Source organism: Corvus moneduloides, chromosome 4, assembly GCF_009650955.1.
Source record: "Corvus moneduloides isolate bCorMon1 chromosome 4, bCorMon1.pri, whole genome shotgun sequence".
NCBI classification, from domain to species: Eukaryota; Metazoa; Chordata; class Aves; order Passeriformes; family Corvidae; genus Corvus; species Corvus moneduloides.
The window spans coordinates 15,182,857-15,207,271 of NC_045479.1; the positions used below are offsets into that span (position 1 = coordinate 15,182,857).

Genomic DNA, 24,415 nt, shown 5'->3' on the forward strand with positions numbered 1-24,415 from the left:
AGAAATCAGGCCTTAGTCTAGACAAAGCAAACTGTGCTATTAGCCAGCTGTTAGGTGGAATACTGAGCTCTGGCAATGACAGATTTTATTCACTGGCTTGATCACCAGCTGTTTTTTCTGCAGGTAAAAACTTCAGTCACTACCATTGTAGAAACCAATGTGTCTAACAATCCTGGCTGTATCAGAAGGAGTAACAATAACATTCTAGTTTTACAGTTGCAGTCCTCATTAACTCTTGGCTTGGGACAGCTGACATTACTTACCAGCACTAAAAAGTGTAATTTCAAGAGCTCCCAGGACAAATACTTGTATACAAAGAAAAAACTAAGTTGCTACAGAAACTAACACTCAGCATGATTGACTTCACCATATTCATGCTATTAGTCAGGTTTCCATCATCAATCTGATGTTCCACCTAAACAAAATGAACTAGAAAAGGTTTGGTTGAACACGTTAACTAATGAGCTGCCACCACAAAAGCCTCACAATTTAAGCAAGTCAGGACAAACCCTCTAGAGAGAGCTGAACTTCACTAAATGTACAGAAATTAAAAGCCAGTCTGTAGGCACTTTACAAGGGGGTACTTTATCTCAAACACAGCAGAATACTGTTAATTAAAAACCAAAATCAGTAACTTTAGTCTTCAGATACCAAGAAGGGTATCTTGTTCATTCCCTGACTTTAGAAATTCAATTCTTTTGCTGGATTTGGTAGCTTTGAAATCTTTAAAATCCATCTGTCCCTTAGGAAAGAACAATCCAGGTAATTATTTCTCCATCCTCTGCAAACAGAAAAGCAGAAGACCAGAAACTCTGACTTTTAATGAAAATATGGCTCTAGCTGCTGAAGGCTATCCAGTAGCATTTAAAGCAGCACTTGAGACATTTCATGTTTTCCAGTGTATTACTGTATTATCCACTGTCACAGAAAAAAATCTCTGAAGTGTCACTGGCAAAAAACAGAAGGCCAAATAGTAAAGTTGCTTTCGTAGGTTTTTATATGGGTATTAAACTCGTACTTGTGGCCCACTGAGGAGCTCTCTGAAGTCTATCACTAAGACCAACACATTACTACGAGCAGCGAGTTGAATGTGACAAATCCAGATGAGAGTTTGATGAAAATGCATAGGTTGTAGCAGTGCTCTTCCATCACAGTGATTCATACCTTTTCAAAATATGCAGTTGCTCTGACAGACAAACAGCTCTTTCAGATCTTTCGCAAATCTTGGGCTAACCAAATTTAAAATCAGTTTTAACACATTAATTGAAAAGATGTAAAGGCATGTCAAACTACAACGGGAACAGATTTCTGGATGTATAAATACTTCATCTTCAACCCCTGTATTTGACTCATGATTTTTCCTCATGATTTCTTACTCCACTCAAATGAAATTTGTTTTTGAAACAGCACAGAAGGTTCCGCTCCCGAAATCTGTAACACTATCATGTTTTAAACTTCAGGCCACAGAACTTCCTAGTTTGTTGTGGTTTTTTTAAACTGTTCCATTAAGCAGTACAGGGTTTGATGAGGTTAGCATTCTTGTTCTTTGTCTGTAAAGCACCTGGCACAATTCAGTCAATGAACAGATCTCCGAGTTGTTTTAGTCAACCATAAATTCTCTGTAAACTGGAAGTCAGGCTAAGAAGCAAACCTGAACAGCTGAAGAGGATGCTCGTATCAAACCCCTTTTGCCACCTGGTTCTTCCAATGCCATTGGTGCATCATTTATCTCAAGCTCCCAGAAATGACCCCCAGCACAGCTCTGCAGCAGGTCAGTGGTGCAGAAGAAAAGGCATTACACCAAGCTGCAGTGCGGGGCAGCAATGCTTTCATCTCCCCTAGTAAAGCACCCACATGCAAACACTGCACTGCCACAGGGTCACAATAGGGAGCACCGGCAGCTGCAAAACACATGATGATGTCTGGAGGGAAAAATCAGCAGGGAAGCCCTCCAGGACAAAAGCAAGTATGACTAAGCGTATGTAAGTGTGAAAGAGAAAGCTCTTCTTCCAGAAACTGCACACACTTTCAAGGAAAAAAGAAAAAACCAAAACAACCAATAAATCAAGAGATGAGTCAGCCATCAGTAGCATGAAACAAACCCCAACAAAAACCAAGAGCAGGAATACAAAAATACCATTTGACACCCTTCTTACAGATCTAGATCTGATAATACGATGAATCACAAACACTGCCATCTCCTTTTTATATTAGGATTCAAAAAGAATATACACATCTTCACAAAATGCATTTAGTTGCCATATAATATACCTGGATTGAAATGAAACTTGCACTCCGAAAAAAATTTTTTAAAAATTGGCATGAGAATATTCCCTCACATTTCTCCACAAAATTTCTTCTTTGAAATGTGACAAGCAAAGGGCACAGAGATTGGACCTAGAAAAGCATTTTTCTCCTGACGATATTCTGTACATTTTACTGTATTTACACTGAAGTAAATGAGCAGAAGTCTGAAGAAATTAAACGCTTTCGAGTGCTAAAATCAAAACATAAGCATACAATTTTTTAATTTCAGTATTTTAAAGTACAGAAAGTGGAAACTATGAATATCAAATACAAATTTAAACAAAGCCACTTGTCCTCCCCCTAGAATAATCAATGTGAACTACTTATAGAAACTTACAAATTTAAAGTAAAATCAAAACAAAATAAATACTGTACATACACTTTCCCTGCCTGCAGGCAAAAGAGGATGGGAAATACTGTTATGAATTGAAAAAAATGCTCTTAAAGCTGCAGCATCCCATTTCCCAGCCAAATACTTAACACAGTAGTGCGTTTCTGTAAAAAGGAAGACACACATACACCGACCCCTACTGAGCAGACAAGCTAATATTTTCAGAAACATTAAGAAGGAAAGATAGAAATTAGACTATGAGAGTAGAAAAAGGAGGAAAAGACAAAATGGGCCAGCAAAACATTACTACAAAACTAGTAAATATAGCCAAGAACTAGCCCCCTTTTTTTTTCAAATTCCACGTTCGTTTTTTTTTCTAAAAAAAAGTTTCACCAAAGCATTGGCAGCAATAGACATTTCCCAGCAGAAGTGACAACACGTATCAATATAATCTCTTAAAGTGATCCCTTTCATTCCCTTCCCACAGCATGAAACTCTTATGGCTTAATTTATATTAAAAGTAGAAAAAGTCTTTTTCTTCCAAACAGAAATGCAGCCTATGAAGAACATGCATTTCCTTATCAGTGCTACTTTTATTTCCCATCCACTGTATGACTTTTCATTCATACTCTCCCACTAAGAGGGTTACCAGGGTGTTTTTTTTGTTGGGTTTATTTTTTGGAAAAATGGATGTTGCAGCTTTGCATCTTGTTTAACAATAAACAGTAAGGCCCTTGGTTCCATTTGTATTTCTTCTGTCAAAGAGTAGCACTGGGCTCACTCAGCCCCAGAACTACAAACAGCTTCTAATGGTCTGGAAGTATTCTGTGAATGACACTCTGGAAAGACACAAGACTTGGGGGTCATGGTGGGAGTGTGGGCATGTGGAGCCTAAAGAGGGCACTAGTCACTGGGTCATTCACTGGGTCATAGTTTCAGTTCTGCTTAGTCTCCACAGCTACCAAAGAGGGGGTAGGCAAGATTCTCACCAGCTCTGGCTTTGAAATCCTGCAAAAATTTTTCACACTTAATATTTATGGCCTTGTGAATTAAGGTAGCTTATGCCTTAGAGCAAAGCCCAGGGAAAGCTGAAGCATCTAAAATGTGATCATGACACTGTGCTCTCTTACATCTCTACCAAAGGTAACACAAGCACTTCAACCACAAAAAAAAAAAAAAAAATCAAAACCCCAAAACCCCCCATGTGATCAGAAAACAACAATTTTAACTCTCAACATCTAACCCTTCCAAAATTCTCTTTAAGAATGAATTCATGTAGAGTATTATAGGTTGCATAGGTAATCTACCTCAGAGGTCAACAAAGGCTACCCTGTAGCCAGGGTTTATTAGCAAGTATAGTAGGAGAAGAAAAGGGAAAGTTGCTGGAAGAGTCTTTGATATAGTTTCTGGGTGGTCTTTCCATTTTCGTGTTTGTTTCTTTTTTTGCAACTGTAAGAACGTGAGAACTTAAGGGAGTGGGAAAACCCCTGCAATATTTCATTTCCTACTGTTCTGTCTACAAAAAAATTTTAAAAACAATAAAATTGAGTTTTATGCCAAATCCGAGTTCTTTGACTTTTCAAAAAAGATTATCCTTGAAAACGAGTTACCAGAGCAGGCATAATCTGCTGTTGTCCAGCCAGTGTTCCCTGCTCCCTCCCTCTTCCACCCCAAGTGAGACAGCAAGGAAAAAAACTGGGCTTCTTCTCTCCAGTATAACAACACAAGGTTCAGTCCATCTACAGAAAGATTGGTGCAGAAGTGATTTCAGCTAGAACACAATAAATATATCTCACATACAAGTACACAAAACAAGTGAGGTCACCACATCCTCTTCATGAGCTACCAGGAGATTTCTTTTTTCACCCCTTTGTTGTTTTTCTTTTTTTTTTTTTTTTTTTTTTAAATACTGCTCAACATGGCAATTTCTTTTAAATTACTTGTTCTGAGTTGGAACATCAGATTTAACTTCTGCTGGAAGCATGGATATTCGAAGAAAATGGGAATGAACCTCTGCTTGTTGACAGCCTATGAAGAGAGTATTACATAAATTCATGACAGTGGAGAGCCACTTGGGAAAAAAAAAGGTAGAAAACAGAGTAAAAGAAAGGATAAAACCAAGAAAAAATAATATATATGGGTCCAGCCACATCTCTGTTTCAACAGTAAGATACAGATAAATAGTGTGGATGGTCAGAAAAGAGACTCTGAATAAGCCAGTCACATGTACAAGAAAGCATACTCAGTATTTTAAAATTCCTTACTCCAGATTCTATTCTGGCATACTTTTACTTCAGACAAAAATCTGTCTTTAAGGAGAGAGAACTCATTCTTCATTCTGCTCCGAATCTGACTGCTGCCCTACCCTGGAGTTTTCCATCATTAGAAATTGTCCAGCCAGCAGGAAGGAAACAGTTTGGTTCAATATACTAAAGCTAGAACAGTTCCAAAGCCTGGCAGGCATTAAACCACTTGCTCAAGTTTAAACAAAAAGAAAATTTATACAGGTATATAATTTTAACTAATACTGACAACATCATTTATTTATTCGACTTAACTTTGGTGAGAACATGTTAGAAGATAGTTAAAATATTCTCTTTCAACTATTTCCATCTAGAAGACATAGCACCTGAGAACAGCAAGTCCTTATAGTCATCTTCAGCACCTGTAGAGTACTTCTTAGCTTATCTTCTGCTTTTTAGAAATCCTTAACTACCTTCATTCCCAATATTCTAAAGGTTGATAACTTGTGTTAAATTAAAAAAAAAAAATTAAAAGACTAAAAACTTGCTTTTGTGGAACATTAACTAGCAAACGAAAAAAAAAGTTTAAAAATTCACCCATACAAGTCACAAAACAAGTCAAGTCATTATAAAGTAAAAGTAGGGCTGTAAAAAATACTCCCAAATTATAATTTTCAAGCTCCAGATGAAGTAAAGCTATGAAAGCTACCTGACTTTTTTGCAGTAGCACTATACTCTGATGTTTCTCTGCTTAGAAACAGGGTAACATAGTTGTAACTGGTTCTGACCCTGCAGCAATAAAGAACACCTGACATCAGAACTACTTCCACAAATTTCTAAAGGCATTCATAATCTAGCCTAAATAAAAATAACTCTGCACAAATATTCTGGAAAATAAAACTGACTTTGTTTTTAAACCACAAGAGAAAATTATTCCAGTATAGAATATGGAGGAAGGAAAAACTGTTGTGGAAAATTAAATCCATTTCATGACTTGGACAGCTATGCAGGAATATTTTTACTCTTACCAATCAAAAAAAAAAAAAACCAAACCCCAACCAACCAACCAACAATATTGTGACTAGCATATTAATGTTTACATTTTGGCTGGACCCTGCAAAATGCCCTTTTTCCAGAATCAAGTAAAAGTATTCCCCTTTCCGCCTTCATCCCCGTCCCTCAAAAGTTAAATATTTAATTTTATATTACAGAAAAATACAAATTTTAAATCAAAATTATTTACAGCAATTCAGAATTGGCATTTGCTATCAGCTCTGTGTGAAGCCTGACACAAATGATCATTCTGATACCAGTAAGCTACTTAAAGGCTTATATATATATGGACCAGTTAAGACTTCTAATTTGCTGTCTCACCCAGCTTTGAAAGCAACACACGTTCTCCTGCTCTCATGACTCTTCAATAAAATGTGTTTAACGTACAATAACAACACTTTAATGCTTCTTCCATGCTACATTAAGTAAAACGCCAAATCTTAGGACTGCAATGTATAGCTCATGAGTTATTTGAGAGCAACTGTTCTGAAGAAACATCTTAACTGATGCCCCCGTTCCTCCAAAAGATATATTGGGTCTTCCTCCTTTCTACCAACTCTTAAATAACTTGTACAAATACAAATTTCAGGGAGTCTTTTTACAGAAGAAAATCATCACAGATGAATCATCAGGAGGAAAATATGCACTCAGATTTGGAGGAAAGAGGTGCTGCTTAAAACAAGTTAGAGCCTGGACTGACATAAAAAAATTCTTCTGTCTTTAGCAGTCCCTTCTAGTCCATTAAATAAATAAATCTGATATTAAAAAGGACAGGTCAAAAAATAATCAAGCTGGCAGAGAATATGCAACTTGCAAGTCAACAGAAGCCCAGCCAATAGCTTACAAAAAGCAGGAAAAAAAATAAGATTCCTTATGCCTTAATTTAAAAAATAATTAATAAAGCATCTCATCCCTATTTAAGACTATAACCTGAATATCAAATTTATGAGTCCAGACTGATCACAATGAATGTGGCTCTCCACTGCACCAAACACACATTATCAAAACAATTTAAAACTTTCACATTATTAAATCTAAATTAATAACCCCCCACAGAAAAAAGTCTTCCAAATAAATAGTTTCTTAAATGAATTTTAAAGTTGTGAAAAATCTATCAGAAATAAATTATTGATAAACCACCTTCATCATCTTCCCCTCATTAATTTAGGTCAGAAACTACCAGCAACAAATGATATTCAAGCCCTGATGAGAGACTATTTCTCACAGTCCGTGTCTCTCTGAAGATTTCCCCATTCCCATATGGTTATTGCTGAGCAGGTGTGGCACAGTGAAAATGCAGCATTGGGTTGGTTTTTTTTGTGTGGTTTTTTTTTTCTTGGTTTTTTTTTTCTCTTTTTTCTTTCTTTCTTTTGTTCATCAGGCAGTGTTTTCTATGGTACATGCAAGTCTGCTTCAAGCAGAGGAATAACAGTAGCTCCAGGCTCTGTTGCCCTCAATACTGGTCTGTGTAGGAAAGACAGCAGTAGTAGAAGTAGCAGCTACATTAAACAAAGAAGCGTGCATGGCCATTCCGGTTCAGCTTCAGGATCTTCCCAAGGCGCTGTTTAGCAGTTGCCATTCCTTTCTTTGGACGTTTGCCTGAAAAACCCAAGCAAGGACTTCAGTCAGGAATTTCAGAATGAATTTTAATCATTGCAGAACAACAGTGAAACCCAGCTTTCAAGCTGAAGCAGGCAAAATTTTCACCGGAATCAGTTTGAAAAGCAAATAGGGAATCAGAATAGTTTAAAAAAAAAAAAAAACAAACAGGAACTGTTTTCCCTAAACTCTGACTAGAATTATCATAAATTAAATGAGTATATTATTTACAAATATTTTCAGTCTATGAAGGGCAGTGGGTGTAATAGGGGAGAACCTAAACTGAGCTTCCTGAATTTTACTCAAGTTATTCCCTTGAGTAAATTATAGAATATAAACTAGAAACTAAGAACTAGATAGTATGCTCATGAGACTCTTTCTGAAGTGTTAAAACTTTTAAACCTTCATCTCAATAAGCAAATCTGATTTAGGCCAGTTAGATCTCTCTTAATTCCACCTCCCCATATTCTATGCCAAAATTTGAGTGTCCACAGCATGCTCACTTCGTATTTTTCCTCAAGGTCTAATCCTGTCCTTTACTCAGTTTCTGCGTTTAGTCTTTTCCTTTCCTCCCCGCACCACTTGGGCAAGGGGATGGAGATAAGCATTACCTTTTGTTGCCTGGTTGCTGATAGGGGGTGGATTTGATGCTGGCCTCTTTGTTGGGTGCAGTGGTACAGACAGGGACGTTTCACCATAGGGCCTGTCAGGGCTAAGGCTGCCATCACTCAGCTGACATTCTCCTTGCATTAGGCTGGAGTCTCGCGTATATTTGCCATGCTGAAAACTCAAGCTGTTGTTGTGGACTATGCTTCTGTTTTCCTGAACCTTAAGATTGGCTTCTGATGCACCCTCCTTCTTGATAGATTTGTGAGTTTTATTTGCATCCTAGTATGGAAATGAGAAGAAAAAATGTACAAGTTAGTGGCTTCTGGCTACGGGTTCACCCCAATTTCTCTGATTACACTACTGTGTCTTTGAAACAGGTGTTTCGGTTCCACCAGTATCTGACCATTTTATGAGTCCATCATTTCTTTCAGTATAGATACCTCTTAAAGATAGCATACAACATAGTCTCTGCAAGCTTTCCCATATGCACCTAAGGGCAATTCTACAGTTTAAGTACACATACTAATGTACTCAATTTCTCTATGTTTTGTTTGCAGCTTTCAGTGACCAAAACAAATGCAATTGTTCTTGATTAAACCAGCCACTGTAACAAGCCATATCATAACCACTGACTACTTTAATAGGTAATTTGTTTTCAATATTCAGCTGATGAGAGAACAAATGCTAAATTGGGAATTACAAACTGGAAAGGAGTACCATGTAGTCAGATATTCCTAGGAAGCAAACACTTCTGCACAAAGCATGCAGTTAAAAAACACTGCTATTTAAAGGTTGTAATTTTGCAACTTCAGTTGTTCTATTGAATTAATTATTCTAATACAGACAAGTTCAGAAATACTAGAAAAGTTCAGAGTGTAAGACACACACAATTTTTCATTCCTTGCTGGATTCCAGCTGGACATCAGAAGACAAAAATATTCCTACCTAGCTGTGGAAAGCTATCAGTTTGGCAGTACCAATTTCCTAACCAAGTATCTTTACTATACATACTATCAACAACACTTGTTCTGATGTTCTGGCAGGGAGTAACAATGAATAAACAACAAACTGCTTCCCCAGTTAGAATGAATATAAATCCACACTTTTTTAATGCAGTATTTTTTATTTTTCAAGATACTGCCCTGAACACCTAAATATTAGGCACCACGAGAGAAGAGAATTTGAAAGGCAAAAATTCAAAACAACAACAGTGAAAAAATGCATGACAAAAATAATCCAGTTACTAGAACCAGAAGTATCTGTCACACACACAGTGTATAAAGACCTGTCCACCATGCCTTTTGTACTTAAAATTTCATGATCTTTTCTCCTATAAAAATGTGTTCAGTATGTTTTAAGTATTGCTTTACCTGAGGGGTAATCCTTGAAGCTTCGTTCAGGTGTCTAGTCCATGCTGAAGTTTCCAAGTCTCCTTCCTCCTCCTTCACAGACCTAGCTAAAGAGAAGTACAACAAGCTTAAATTTTAATACTTTCAATCTTGCCACAACTTTCTCATTCTTGTAAGGATGCCACAAAACTTTTAGATGGAAATATTTAGAAGGGGTGTTCTGATGACAAGCTAAGTTTGCCCCAGTTTTCAAAAGTAATATTTACTTTTTTATAGAAAAAAAATCCACAACAAAGCAAAACCAAAGAGCACATCTTTTTAAATGTCAGTCTGATTTATTTAAAAGCTACTAATCTAATAACTACAAATCTAAAAATGTAGCTGTGAGTGATTATTCTGAGCACTGTGTCCAAGAGCAGGGAGCAGCAGTGTCATTAGTTCAGATACCTACCACATTCTATGGTTTTGTGGCTCTGAGATGTCTTTATGTCTTTATGCCGACTCCTGGGGTAGCTTCTGTGTTCCTGAAGAGAGGTTCTTTTATTTGTGCAGTCTGTGCTTTGAGTATGACCTGGTAAACATGTAGTATAGTGCAATCCTGCCATAGAAAGCATGCCCTGAATAGCTTCTTCTTCTGTACTTGTCGAGGTAGGACATTCCCTAGGAAAACCAAAGTAGTAGTAAGCAGTTCAAAACAGAACCTATGAAGGACTGATTTTTACATTGCTATAAAGTAAAACCATAAATACATGCTAAAAGGTCTAACAGTTTATAAAAAATGCCCACCATATACTTACTTTTTACTGGGAGTTTCATTTCTGGATGGCTTCTGGGTATTTTGACAAAGGTCTCTTGTGACCTTAGATTCCTCTTTGAAATTTGATGTTACTTCCTGCTTCTCTTCTTCACCTGAGCTTTCTGACTCCTCTGTGGAGGAATCCTTCTGCTGAAACAAGAGGAAACAGAATGGTCACCAGACCTCCTAAGTGGAGACTCTCTCTTAATTTATGCTAAGTGAAGAATTCAAAAGCTTTGAGGTCCAACTTTTTCTATATTTATATAAACATAAATATTCTTATAGTATCCAGAATGCAGTTAATCTGAATATAGTGGTTGAGATGCTATACATCCCAATTTTGTAATGCTGATAAGTACATGTTCCACAATATAGAAAGCATCTCCAAAATCCATTTCTTACAAACCACCACACATTACACCATACACAAATCACTGCATTCTCTTTAATGAGAGCATTAATTATTCTTATCTTCAATATCCAAGTACAGGGAAAAACCACAGAAGTATGGTTCCAAGCAGCAGACAGAATTGATGCCTATTATATACAACAGGACACATTCTGCCCCAGAAAACTGCTTCTGGTTCCTGCTCTCACAAAATGTAACTTTCAACAGCACCATCTCTGATGAATGACAGATGCTCTCAGGTAAATCCAGAACACAGCAGGAACAGAGACACAACAGCTGTTGCCTCTCTTACAGAGGCACAGCCTCATTTCATGAATGAAAGAGCTTTTCAGCTCCTGCTGAGATTACAGCTTGTATGGGCAGGAGCTTCTCAAAGGTGGAGCAACCATATGTGACTCAATATGCCTTTACACGAAGCAAGGGCTACAGTACATATGTTCCATCTTGGTAATTCAGACTAATCTATTTTCAACAAGTACAGAGAACATCACAATTTTTTTTCAAGCCAAGGAATATATGTGACACTCAGCAGAAGTGTTGAAAACAGAAGAGCAGAACATGGAGCAGTCCTAGTCCTTAAAGACTGACATCACTATCCTCATCATCAAAACAGAACTGGAATGAATGAAGTGCATTTCATCACCAAGAGGCATTTTTATACAATAGTTTCATTCACATGAGCAGCTTCCTAATCTTTGACCCTTAGAAAGTGACACAAATGGGCAATTAAATTATAACTGTAATTCAGTGTTAGTAAAAAAGGTATTCTTTTCTTAAGATCATCTTCAGTATAATATAAAAACGTTAAAAGGATTTACAGGTGCTACCAAGAGAATTAGTTTTGGATATGTCATTACAAAAGACAAATTTAAACATGCAGAAAAGTTATTCCATTAGATACTATTAGAAATTAAAAAGCAGGAGAATATGGAAAGAACTAGGAGAGTAAGTATAGCATAAATATAAAACATTCTCCTGTGAAGATGAAATATATCACCTCTGAGTAACTACTGATTCTGTCTTAGAAAAGGAAGCCTTGTGAGCCAAAATTGCTAGCAATATAGTTTAGGAAACCAGAAGGTTCCTATCACTTATTCCAACATCTAGATTAGGTAATGATGAAAGACATCAAGTATCAAAAAAAAAAAAACAACAATCTCAACCACCATGGAAAGAGGAGGAACTTAAAGACTTCTTGTAAAGTCTTATAATAGGCTGACAACTGAAATAAAGATCAAGGCACTAGCCTTCCAGAAGCACAAAACAAAAATGTGAAGTAATCACTTCACCTTACTGCTAACCAATAAAAATTTAAATTACTAAGTACAAATCCAATTTGCAATGAAAATCGATGAAATGAAAAAATACTTATTTATAGATATATACACATTTCTAAATTCTAGAAGTTGTATTAAAATATATTTGTAAATATCTATACATATGTGTGCATTCATATTTTGTTTAGTTCTGAAGAAATCACCACAATTTAGACCCTCAAATTCCCAAATGAGAACTCCCATCTATTTCCAATAGTCTAAAATACCTGAATAGGATTTAGCCACTTCAGGTTGTTTATAAAACTGAATACCTGTAAGATTGTTTCTAAATGAATGCTCTAAAATGAAACTGTGTGGGAGATAATCATAATTCGAATGATAAAATTTAGACTTGTTATTAAAGAAATAAATAAAGCAATTAGGATCTGACTTTTCTCAGACTTTGCTTGTTCCAGAGCCGGGCTCATCCTCTGCCAACCCCACCCCAATGACAATGAAATCATAAAACTTGGCTCAGGTCAGCATATCTTATCATCTTTTTTCTCAACACTAGAATAAATTAAGAATGAAGCAGAACATTGTTTGAGATATTAATCTGAACAAGAATACTTTGTCATTGCTGCTTTAACACAAACTTTGACCAAATAAATGCGAAGGACGTGAGCAAAATTACATTTAATTGCATCATTAATTTCTGTGACTTTTTTCTAGATGTACCTGTGTAGTGCAATCAGGCTCAGATTCTTCTGAATCAGAAATATCAGAGTACTCTGAGGATCCGTTCCTGAGTTCTGATTTCACACTTTCAAAGAACACTGTAGAGAGAAGAATTAAAATATAAGACACAAGATTTACTACGTTAATATTTAACAATTATTTTTGAAGCAAAAACCAAGAAACACATATTTAGTTTTTAACAGTCTGTAAACAAAGGCAAATGCACACACTGATCTGGTTCACAAGTTTGCTTAGAACTACAGTGAGTTGTCTAATAGACTCCTCAAGCAACTGAGCAGATAAAGACAGGAAGAGAAATCAGATGCAACAGGAGCTTGTGTTTCTTCTCTCCCACAGAGCACCTACTCCAGAGGTGGCACCTTGGGCAGTTCTGCTTTTGTGTACAGGCTGGAGTCAGAGCAGATCTCAACAGCTTGTACCCTTAAAAGACAGCATTTGTCCCAAAGAACCACAAGCAGGAAACACATTTCTAAGTGTTTGGATTCCAAGGCTCAAGGCCAGTGAGCTGTATGTATACCTGTGTCAAGGCTGCTGGCAAAAATCTGGATTAAGTATAAATTCATTAAAGATGGCAATCTGCAGCCTAGGTAGCACAAGTTTGTTGGAGAAAAGCAAGGTAGAATAAAAAAATTATGACTGTGTGTCAAGGAAATAGGGGATAAAGAAAGAAACATGACTTTTAAAGGATTAGTAGTTTCATACAAAACTATGCTGAACGTAAAGCTACACAGATCAGAAATTAACTCTGGAATGAAGACAAGTCAAATTGAAATGTTGGTTTGTTTTCAGCATAGTTTTATATGAAACCACATAAACAGAACACAATTCTTCCTAACCATAATTATGCAAGAATAAAGGATGTACCTGTAACCATATATACAGTGCAATTCTAGTAGAGGTTTGCTCCTATTGAAGACTGTGGCAAACATCACAATTAGGCACCAAACATATTTTAAGGGATATTATTGATTTCCAAACACTACACAGTGGTAATTATTTTTAGAGTCAGAAGAAAACTAAGAATGAGACTTATTATCAGAAAGTGAGTGAGTTGAACAGCTGGGACCAGAAGCTAGAGAAGACTATAACTAAAGATAGTATTAGAAAGAACCACAAGGAATATCCAAGCACATTAAATGAGCAACACCACTGTATAGGAAATTAAGCTAGATAAATTATTGCTCAACATACAACAATAAAATTAATATTTTTAACTACTGCAGCTCAAACCAACCTGAGGGATTTCTGATGATAACTCATGCCTTTGGCTCATTTCAAAAAGGCAAACAAGATTCTAGGATAAGCAATAGCACGAACAATACAGAAAATATAATTTCAGAGATCAAAAGAATTTTCCTTTAGACTACTGTCTTTTCCAAGAAAATCTATGGCTCTGTATGCCTTCAGAGACCAGGAGGAATACTCCTGAAATTGGGTGAGTGAGAGTAGTCATTATCTGTGAGATCAGGCTAAGACACTGTGAATTTAGAAAAATCTCAAATCACCTTCTCTTCATCCACACAAAGCACCTTGCTCAATTAAGGACAGCACTTGATCTTTGTCTCTCTGATACCTCTGGGTCACCATTTAAAACCATCATCTTGGCATGATACACAAAGCTAGATAGAGCTTGATCTGTTTAAAGGCATCTATCTGTCTGTGGACATTCCTCTTGGCCTCAATCCCAGAAAGAACAATGGAAGTCAGCAGCTGTTATAGGAACAGGTAGCTCCTTCTCTGGAATTCTCTGCAGACAATACCTTACCCCTCTCTCTAGAGTCTCAGTTAAGGTAAAATAATCACATATAGGTAATAGGGAAGTTTGAAGATGCTCAATACTCAATTATAAATATCAGCAATAGTCCTGAGCACTCAATTTTTGGAAGAACAATCTCAACATTCACTTCCAGTTCTAAGTACATTTAATACATTTGGATACTCACTGCCATATTCATTCTGTATCAAATAAGAGCAACAATTTTTAAGAAAATTTACTATTTCTCTGTATGATTTAATCTTTGATTAAAGTGCAAAATTTAGTTTGATTTACTTAGTTTAATTTTGGAAGTGGAAAAACACTACAGTAAGCCTTCACTCAACAAGCTGTTTGCCCTGTTGTTTCAAGAATACCCAAGAAAGACCTCATTCATGTGCAGGTTTTCTAATACTGTCCTCTGTGACATCTGGAAGCACAGTCAACAGGGATTATAGTTTGCTTTATAAATGAAAATAATTAAATATTTTATTCAGGCTGACAGCAGAGTCAAATGTTATGGACTGTTGTCCAGGAAACTCAGGGAACTGTAAGTCTCTAGAGGAGTCTTATTTTAAGTGTTGACTTCAGTTTCCTAGTACATACCTCCTGAGCCCTTGTAAGCTCTACTGTGAAAGCATGTGACCTACAATTAAGCAGAGAGCTGAACAGCTGTGTCAAGGACTAATTCTATCTGCACACAGATAGTGATGTTAAAAGTAGGCATTGGCAACAGGCATTCAATATTGATACTTTACTAATACACTGCTGAACACTTGGCAGGAGAGCTTGAGGCCACAGAAAGACCAAGAAAAGATTAGTTCCTAGTGAAGGATGGTTTAAAGCACTGGAAAGTGGGATTAAAGTGCTTTACAGATTACCTAAATTCTTTCCTAACCTTGCAGGTTGGAAGTATAAGATTTTATTAATGCTAAACTATGTCTTATCACTTGTATGGAATAAAGCAATTCATTAGTAAAACATACAAAATTGTATAAGCAAGTATGAAATTGTCAAATGGAACAGAAAAAGTGAAATACAAGATAGCTTTAAAATTATCTACAAATATGATCTTTCATTCTCTACAGTGAAATGATGTGATGAGCTTTTCACGATAAGGTATATTTTGGTTTTAAAAACAAAATCAAATCAGCATTCTTACATTATGAAGCAGACGTAGAGTAACAAATACTCATTCAGAACGCCAATTAAACCTCCGCTGTGAAAAATGCTGTCCATAGCATTCAAGACAGCACTAACATAAAAAGATGAGTTTTACTTTTCATCTCTATTCTGTTAGCTTCTTCAGTGGACAGATAATATTTGAGAAATGTTCTGTGTAACTTCTAATACTACTCCTCTAATTTATTTCTTTATCCTCTTCATATGCTGTAATATTTCAGTCAGACTAACTAACAGTAGTTAGACCCTCACTGAGGCCATCAAAATGTTCAACTGATAAGACTTGGAGACAATCTTACTGTTCAGTGGTTTCTGGGCATCTGCATTCCCTTCTCCTTCACATCCTGAGGGCTGGTCTTCTACCTTCACAGCTGTCTTTTTCGACCTTGTCCTGTCATCTTCATCTTCACTATCTGCTGTGTAAAGACTTCGATCTGTAAATGGACGTCTCTCGTCTCTTCTCACAAGAAAAAAAGTCATGTTACTCTTAAAAACCTTAAGCAACTGTTTTCCTTTTATTATTTACAACACACTCTCAAGATATAACAGTAATGTTGTCTTATGCTCATCTCTTCATTCTGAATTGTAGGTATTCCCATTTACTTCCTATGTAACTGTCATTTCCATAAGGATACAAGTTTAACACCAGAGTACTTTTAATGAGAAGCACTCTAATAGACAGATACATAACTTTTTCTACTTTGAAGCATTCCCTTCAGTACAGACCCCACTGAGCCAACGGAATGAAATGCTGTAACAAAGGAACATGCAAAGAATCCCCCTTCCTCTTCACTCCCTAACTGTGGCTCCACTAGGGGACAGCAGACACAGACATTCCTTCTGTATTCCTAACCTGACTCTTACTGGTAAGAGCTTAGAGCTCTACAACTAGAAATATTAACAATCAGCATACTCCAGACCATAATGACCAGGAAAAACTATCCACAATCAATCTTTTATACCTAATTATTCTTCCATTTGACAGCAGAAGGCGAAGATCATTGTCTTTCATTCTCCATTCAGGTACTGTAGAAGAGGGCTGAAACGGCTTGTTAAACCTCCCATTCAGTTTTGAGCTCGTGATATCCTAAAGAAGTAAAACCAATTTTGCTAATTATTCATTCCAATGAATTCAATTGTTTTTCTGCACTCCATAAAAGATCAAATTCATTACTAGGATGGTTACCACCTGGATAAGCAACTGAAAAAAGCGCAGACAAAACATGTTGGGATGTAAAGAACTTCAGAAGACGACTGCACCTTCTCCTTCCTTGAACCATCTATACTCTCCTGAAGCATCTAAAACAAATACAACTTTCCTATAATACTCCTTTTATGTTTCCTTTGGAGAAATACCAATAGAGACAGGCCAGCTGAAAGATGGGCTTGGAACTGCTACAGCAACTCCTGGATTGGGTATGTGCTTCTCTGAAATTAGTATCTCAGAACTGATTTAGAGCACAGCAAAACATCAATAATGAAAAGTAACCTGCCATAAGCAGAACTTTTTTAGCTGAAAGCAATTTACATTTGAGATATACTCTGAAGCAATCAGCAATACAATTACGTCCCAAACTAGGACCATGTAAAATAATTTTTCTTTTTTACAAATCCATACTGATAATGATCCTTTTATTTCTACATTGAAGGACAATGACTGATACTCCTAAACATTTGTTCAGGAGCAATGAACTGCATGGGTTAACTATTTGTGGTAAATTTTAAATTCAGCTTCATGTCTTTAGGGGCTAAATGAATGTCTCTTGTTCCATGCGTTGTGAACACCAACATAAGGACCCAAATAATTATATCTCCACTATGACAGTCCATCCTGTCCCAACTAAATATGTCATAATTTCTTATTCTCAGAAAGCTACTTATTTCCATTCTCTTAGCCCTTCAGCTTCTGCTGCTGTTCTTTGAAATAACATCATCAAACCTCAAAAAAAAGTATTTTTCAAGATACTACATTTCACTCATTTGCCTCATGATACTTTTGCAATACAACCACAAAGTCCTCAGCCCCAATACAGAGACCAAAGGTAGCCTGAGGCTTACTGGTAGGTAGGTACAGTAATAAAGGAAACAGGAACATGACCAAAAAACCAAGGCTAATCAATTATAGTAACTGAACTATAAGAAACAGCTATGTAAAAACACAGAGAAGCAAGCTGGCTCAGAGCCTTACCAAGCCAAGGATTTCCAAGTTCCCTTTCCTTCACAGAACTGATTAAAAGTACCACTTGACAACAACATCAGACCTAATTCAAAAACTGTACTTGAAGTGGGTAGTGGATTCAGGGCACCCTCGGAAACAAAATGTTGAAGGAACCTCCACAAAACAATTATCAAGGAAAAGAGATATTCCTACCGGGAAAAATCAAAAGAAACCAGAACCAAACCTATCCATATCTCATATGACAAAGAGTTCTACTCTGTATTCCTATGTATCTTAAAACCATTTTCTTTTCAATATAGATTAGAAATCTACTCTGGTTTTGTTTTTCCTTGCACATGACTTCATACTTGCCTCTTCCCATGGTGACATCTCCAGCCTTTTCAGTACCTCCCTAGTGTGGAGTTCCAGGATGTCCAGATTAGAAGGAGTTTTGGTAGCATGGTCTCGCAGCTTCCTCACCCTTCGTCTGGAGTGGTGAGGGGAAGCTGTCTCATGTGAAGATCGTGAAGTTGGAGACACCCCAAGAATTCCCTGAGTTTTAACTAATTTGCTGTTTTCCTCCTGTAATTAAAAGCACTTTTCAGAATAGTCTCAGAGGAATAAATCCACATGCTTAAGTGCTGCTTCTTATTAATCTAATTAAATGTAAATTATGTAAGGAAAATTGTTAGACCTTTTAGAGAAATACTACATATTTCATTTGGATTTGATGTCCGAAGTTTAGTTCTACTGCACACCTCTTTCCCATTTGAGGCTTTTGTGCTACTCCACAATGGTAGTGCCAACAAAACACAAGGTTTTATTCAGGAAGGCAGCATAGGATAGACATGTGTTGTACACAACAGATCACATCCCCTCAGATCAGTTCTCTTCACATAGAAATATGAGAATTTTTCAAGAATCAATAATCACTGAGGAATAAAGGAGCAGAACACTGGTATGGGAGAGAATTAAAAAAACCAAAACAAAAGGGAAACCCTCCCCCACTGACTATGTAACAAACAGCCACAAAACATAAAAGTGAGCAGAAGAGATGACAACTGGACCTGAAGTAACAAACAAGTGAATAGGAGTATAGAATATGCACAGAATTTCAGATTAAAATCTCTAACAACACATTAACAGTAATTATTTTAAGTAGTTATAAGTAACTACATTTTAGAAATACTAACCTACAACTGATTTCACCATTAAAATCTAAAAATTAACAAAAAGTACATAAAGCGTTCACTATCCATTTTCTTTATCTGAAATACCCATAGCTTAGTATTCCCAACAGTTTTCCTCTTGATGTTCTATTATTAAATGAATGTTAAATAAATTAAAAGGTGAATATGGTCAAACAGAAGCATAACTACTATGGAGTTCCCCGATTCAAAGATTTATTTCCTGCAGGCTTACGTAGGGTTGCCTCCGTTCTTACCTCTACAGAACGAATCACTTTAGAGAGCTCTTTGATGAGATGCCCAGGCCTAATGTTGTCTGGAATTTCAAAGGCATGTTCTGTTACAAGCTGTATGCAAAGGGGGAAGAAAAGATACTTAGCTGTTTTGGTTTTTTTCCAGATAAAAGCAGAAATAGTATGAAATAAAACTACAAGGGGAAAAAAAATAAAAGTAAAAGAAAAACCAGATTCATTTCTGTAATAATGACTCCAAACTGCCAGGACTGATACACACACACAGTAGCTTCCAGTCCAAGCTTTAGTAGTCAGCAGATATCTCTCAACGTCTCCAAGAATCCAAAGAAGAGATAAGACAAAGCCATACTGACAACCACTTAATTTTTTTTTACCCTCAGTACAGTAATCACCTATTTTCCCTTTACCATGGTCAGTATAGAGCAATACTTCTGACATTCATTAGAGTCACAACTTTAAAAACATCTTAAGACTAAGGCAATTTCACCCCAACAAAAATTAAATCGCAAGAGCAAATCAAGAATAATCATGAGTAACCAAGATGCAGGTTTTGAGACATCTTCCTGACATCTAATTCCTACAAGTTACCTTTTTAGCTTATTTATAATGTAGTAGGTTGGAAAATGCAACTCAGAAAAAATACCCATTTTTTAAAAAAAAATGCAGAAAGCTGTAAGAGTTTATGTTCTCTTTAATCCTCTGAAACTATCAGAGACAGATTTCATATATATATACACATACACAACAAAAATCCAAACATTCTACAGTTAGATGTAGCAAAAAATATTTTGTATGTAGCTTAAAGGTCCCTCAAAACACTTTTACTTAGGATTAAACAGATAAAACATCACTTAACACACAAGCTAGAATGACTGACATGAATTCCTGTAATCAACTATTTAAATGGAAAAACATCCCAAACACTTTCAGCTAGCCACATTTCAAAAATGAGATTCAGCAGCAAAATGATTGCTAGAAGCAATTCAATACTGTATGTGCATTTCATTGAACCTGGCTTCCTCTCAGTCATTAAAACAAATGCTTTCTCCCCCTCCCAGAAAAACCCAACATCAACATACAATCATGATATAATCATTCATTTCAGTGCCTCTAATTCTACAGGGAAGATTAAATCAGCTGCTATTATTTACCATGGTTCGTTCTCTGAATGTATCACCTCTACACATTCACCCTGGAGAAAACAGCACCTCTGTCACTAAACCGTATAATTTTTCCATCAAGTTGTTGGTCATTTTAGGACCATTCAGTCCTTCCTACTTCCCTCTTTCAAAAGAAGATGAGTTTGAAATTCTCTAGAAAGTGGCACGAAACAATCCTCTAAGATAATTCACCTACGTTGGAAAGACATACTCCATGACACAAATGTGAAACCTCATGAGTAGGGCTCTCATTTGGGGAGCACACAGTTGTCATTCCTTTTTCAGAAACTGTCTGAAATCCTCAGCATGAGCAGACCAAACAGCAATGTACAAAGCTCCTCCTGTCCTCACCTGCCTACAGCTACAAAGCTATCACCCACAAGGTCTGCCGCATAGACAAGACTGGCTCGTGTACAAGGCAGTAGCCAGAAAAGATGGATGCAGGGTATGAAACATGACAGCTGGTGGACAGCAGACAACACTGTGGCTAAATCACTGATGCTCTGCACTTTCCTCCCTGTCTTGGGGTGAAACCCACAGCGGGTGTGTCTGCTCATCCAGTGGTTTGGGAATACTCACAGGCCTCATTAACAAGCATTCGGAATGCAGCAAGTGCAATTGATTTCTCTTCCACAGAAAAGCAGAAAACCTATCACATTCCACATGAAGTATTAATCAAAATACTTAGTGGGCTACTAGACAGTATACAAATGCTACAATACTATACTACAGCAATCTAGAAAAAAGGAATTTGAATCCGATTTCAAATCACAATAAGAATTTATATAGGCTATGTTTGATCTCAGTTCAGTAGCCTGATCACTTAGCTTGCTTATTATCCATGCCACAGATGCAGAGATAGCTTGGATTCACACATGGTTTAACAGCTTAGGCCCAGCATCCTGTAAACACTACTATATTACACATTAGCAAGCTTTCATTCTGAACAGCAGAGACCAAGAGACACTGGAGAACCAACTCAGAGGGTCACCAGAGCTTCATCTGGGATCAGTAATGCTACACAGGCTGGACCCCAGCACATTCCACACATAAAAACCATTTCTGCATTTGCACCTCATGTTTACTTCCACAAAGCTCATACTGTTGGATGCAGCATTGTGCAATTGTCGTAAGTGTTGTATAGTAAATTCTCTTACAAGTAGAACTTGTGGGCAGAAAGAGCTTTGAGAGATCTCAAAGAGCCAGTTCAAATCATCACAGGCAGCAACAAACCAGAATTAATACCCTCAGTAAGAACCAAACCGCCTGTCAGTGAACAGCACTTCCCAGGAGCACCAGTTCCAAGAGGGCTTATAAGCACAGACGCATGAAAAAACACATGGAGTTAGACCAGACCCAGTTCTGTGCCAAAACAAACAAGCTTTCTTGAAGAGAAGAGCACCAGCAAAGCCAGCACTGATGGCATACTTACGATTTCACAAGAGTCAATCAATGTTGAGCAAGGACAGTATTCAATTGAAGTTAATATTCCTCAATCTGAATCTAAACCTACTCTTCAGCAGGTGTAGCTGAAATGTGCTTTCCAAACCACTGACATGAATGGAAGAAGCTAAACATCATGGCATTCCATCCCTCCACTGCCTCAGCCTAGGATTGACTACATAAACACATTTCTTACAAAAAGCCCCATCTTACCACCTTATTCTCTGGCATTCTTATCCCATCCTGAGGTAAAAAGCAAGATTCTACTTCAATCAGCTACAATACTTGAGCTTATTAAATGGTCTAACAGACTTTATTAGCATCATGGAATATAAAATTGTCATTATGATTCTTCCCCAAATCAGCAGTATATACTTTCAATAGACTTTTTCAGTACTCATTAACAGATAAAAATAAACTTTAAAAGGGCATAGACCTTCACTTAGTTCTAAATCAAAACAGAGCTCACCAAAATAGCAAACAACACTTATACTTACTTCTTTTTTCATCCATAACTTTAAAGCAGTAAGTAAAGCCTTCACTCCTTGCACTAAATAGCTTGGAGGCTGGAAACCATCTTCCCTCAGTTCTAAAAAGGATACAGAAACCAATTTAGAAACACACTAACAGCGAAGACCTTCAGTATACCCTTCTACCCGTCGTCTTCTACCCTTCAGTCAATAAAGCTGCCATTGTGCAACAGCACAATAAAGGAAAAATTGTGCAAGCAAATGAAACTTGACATCCTGCATTTACATGCATACTGTAACAACAACAATGACAACAAAAAAACCAAATCCAACCCTAAAGTGCTTCTACATAAAACCTTTTCTTAACTTATTCTTGTGTGAATTAGGGTTAGTTTACAACATACTTAAAGGTCAATTAGGGAAAAAGAACCCAGATCTAAAATACAGAACGAAAAATAACATTTGAAGAAAAAAGACAGTCTTACTTCATTGAGAAATATTTTAGTCAAAGGGGACCAGCAGGATGTGGGATGTATCTCTAAATTAGAATTCGCATTGCTTATCTCCATACATATGCAAATGGCTCACACTAGCATACTTCCACTTCCCAAACATTTTTTGTCACCCTTCCAATTATCACAGTTCCCCCTCATATGGTTTACATCATTTTTCCTCCCAAAATCAAACGGGACAGGGGGTGGAAACCACTCTGCCACAGAAGCTTCTCTTCTTAGTGAAGGAAGATGGTGTTCCCAAGCAATTGCAATTCCTTTTCACTCTCTCTTTTGCTTCATGGGGGTAAAAGAAGTAGAGAAAAGACAAATCCTCCATAAGCAGACAAAAGGAGATTAAAACCTTTCCTCATGTTCCTGACAAATATTTCCACTTGTCAGTAGCAAACGGATCAACACTAGAACCATTTGGCTCATTTTATTCCCTTAAAAGAATACACTAATAAAACACCGTTCTCATGGATAATGTATTAGGAAGCTGGCAGAAAAAGGAAGGTTCTGTGAGTAAACAGCTGTTCTTCTCTCAAAGGCCTCCTACTTGTTAAAGGGTATGAGAGGTACTGGCAGCAGAAACCTTCCTGCCCATTAGCTGACTCAGTTGATAAAATTTTAAGAATACAGTGCAGTACCACAGGCTGAATTTTTTAGATGCAATAGAAACAACTGCATGAACTGAAAGTAATTCAAATTAATGAGTACAGGATGCATTAACAACAGCACAAATTGCCTATTTTGAAACCCCAAGAATTAAGAAAAATAATTTAGGTGAATGCAATAATACTTATCATGAAACACTTTCTGCCAACAAAAAGTCAAAATCAAAATGTTTGTGACCCTGCTGCTATTTTATAAAAAGAACCAGGAAGACATGCTGTGTTGATTTTCCTTACTGACCTGAATTTCATATAAAGTACTGCTAACAGTTGGACATCACCATTATCCTAATACAACCAAACTAGCATCATCCTTTATTCATAAAACAATGGATTCTGACTAGCAAACACCTAATTCATGTGAGTCTTGATGCCAAAACCCAATATAACCTTCACCCTAGCCACGGAAACATTCATTTTTATTTTTTATGATGAGTTGATAGGTCAGAGCATTGTTCAGCAACAAAACATCTGCTAAACCAAAGATGAAACATAACATGAGAATAAGCTTCACAGCCCTCCCCTAAAACACAAGCCACCAGAGGCTCCCAGCCTATGGACTCAAGGAGTCATGGGATAAAAAGGGGAGGGGGAAGAGTGGGACAAACAGACACAGCATATAGTTAGCTAGATCTTACAGAAACATACGTGTTCCACTGCTTTTCCAGCAGGAACACAGCTCCTACGTCTTCTGACGAGTTTGTAAACACTAAATATGCATGAATGAGACAAATCAACGCAAGCTTTCAAGATAAAAATACTCTTCTTGGAAGGAAAAATTTTCTGCAAGTTTGTTCTATTTGGCAAGATTTCTGAGTTTCTCTAGGCTCACCCCAAGACTTTAAATGCTCACTTAGGAAACAAGTGGTGTTCAAGGCTTTAATTTGCTGAAAGGAGAAGAGATAATTTGTAGAAGTGCAAGAAAACTTCTG

At 36.9% G+C, this 24,415-nt stretch overlaps 1 protein-coding gene across 2 annotated transcripts in view; it reads right to left on the bottom strand.

The window, feature by feature from the left end:
• Positions 1 to 2,192: 2,192 nt before the first annotated feature.
• The window catches only part of KDM7A (lysine demethylase 7A), a 63,435-nt gene continuing 41,212 nt past the window's right edge, over positions 2,193 to 24,415 (bottom strand). Inside the window, exons 10-20 of one of the 2 annotated variants that reach the window (XM_032106157.1) lie at positions 22,346 to 22,437; positions 19,249 to 19,338; positions 18,177 to 18,386; positions 16,609 to 16,733; positions 15,946 to 16,103; positions 12,691 to 12,788; positions 10,289 to 10,434; positions 9,943 to 10,151; positions 9,513 to 9,598; positions 8,145 to 8,421; positions 2,193 to 7,533 (exon numbers count right to left, since the gene is read on the bottom strand). In XM_032106157.1, the coding sequence (XP_031962048.1) occupies positions 7,439 to 7,533; positions 8,145 to 8,421; positions 9,513 to 9,598; positions 9,943 to 10,151; positions 10,289 to 10,434; positions 12,691 to 12,788; positions 15,946 to 16,103; positions 16,609 to 16,733; positions 18,177 to 18,386; positions 19,249 to 19,338; positions 22,346 to 22,437 (1,586 nt within the window). In that variant the 3' untranslated portion in view covers positions 2,193 to 7,438. Of the gene's footprint in view, positions 7,534 to 8,144; positions 8,422 to 9,512; positions 9,599 to 9,942; positions 10,152 to 10,288; positions 10,438 to 12,690; positions 12,789 to 15,945; positions 16,104 to 16,608; positions 16,734 to 18,176; positions 18,387 to 19,248; positions 19,339 to 22,345; positions 22,438 to 24,415 lie in introns of both variants that reach the window. The other variant, XM_032106156.1, reaches the window with a different exon arrangement.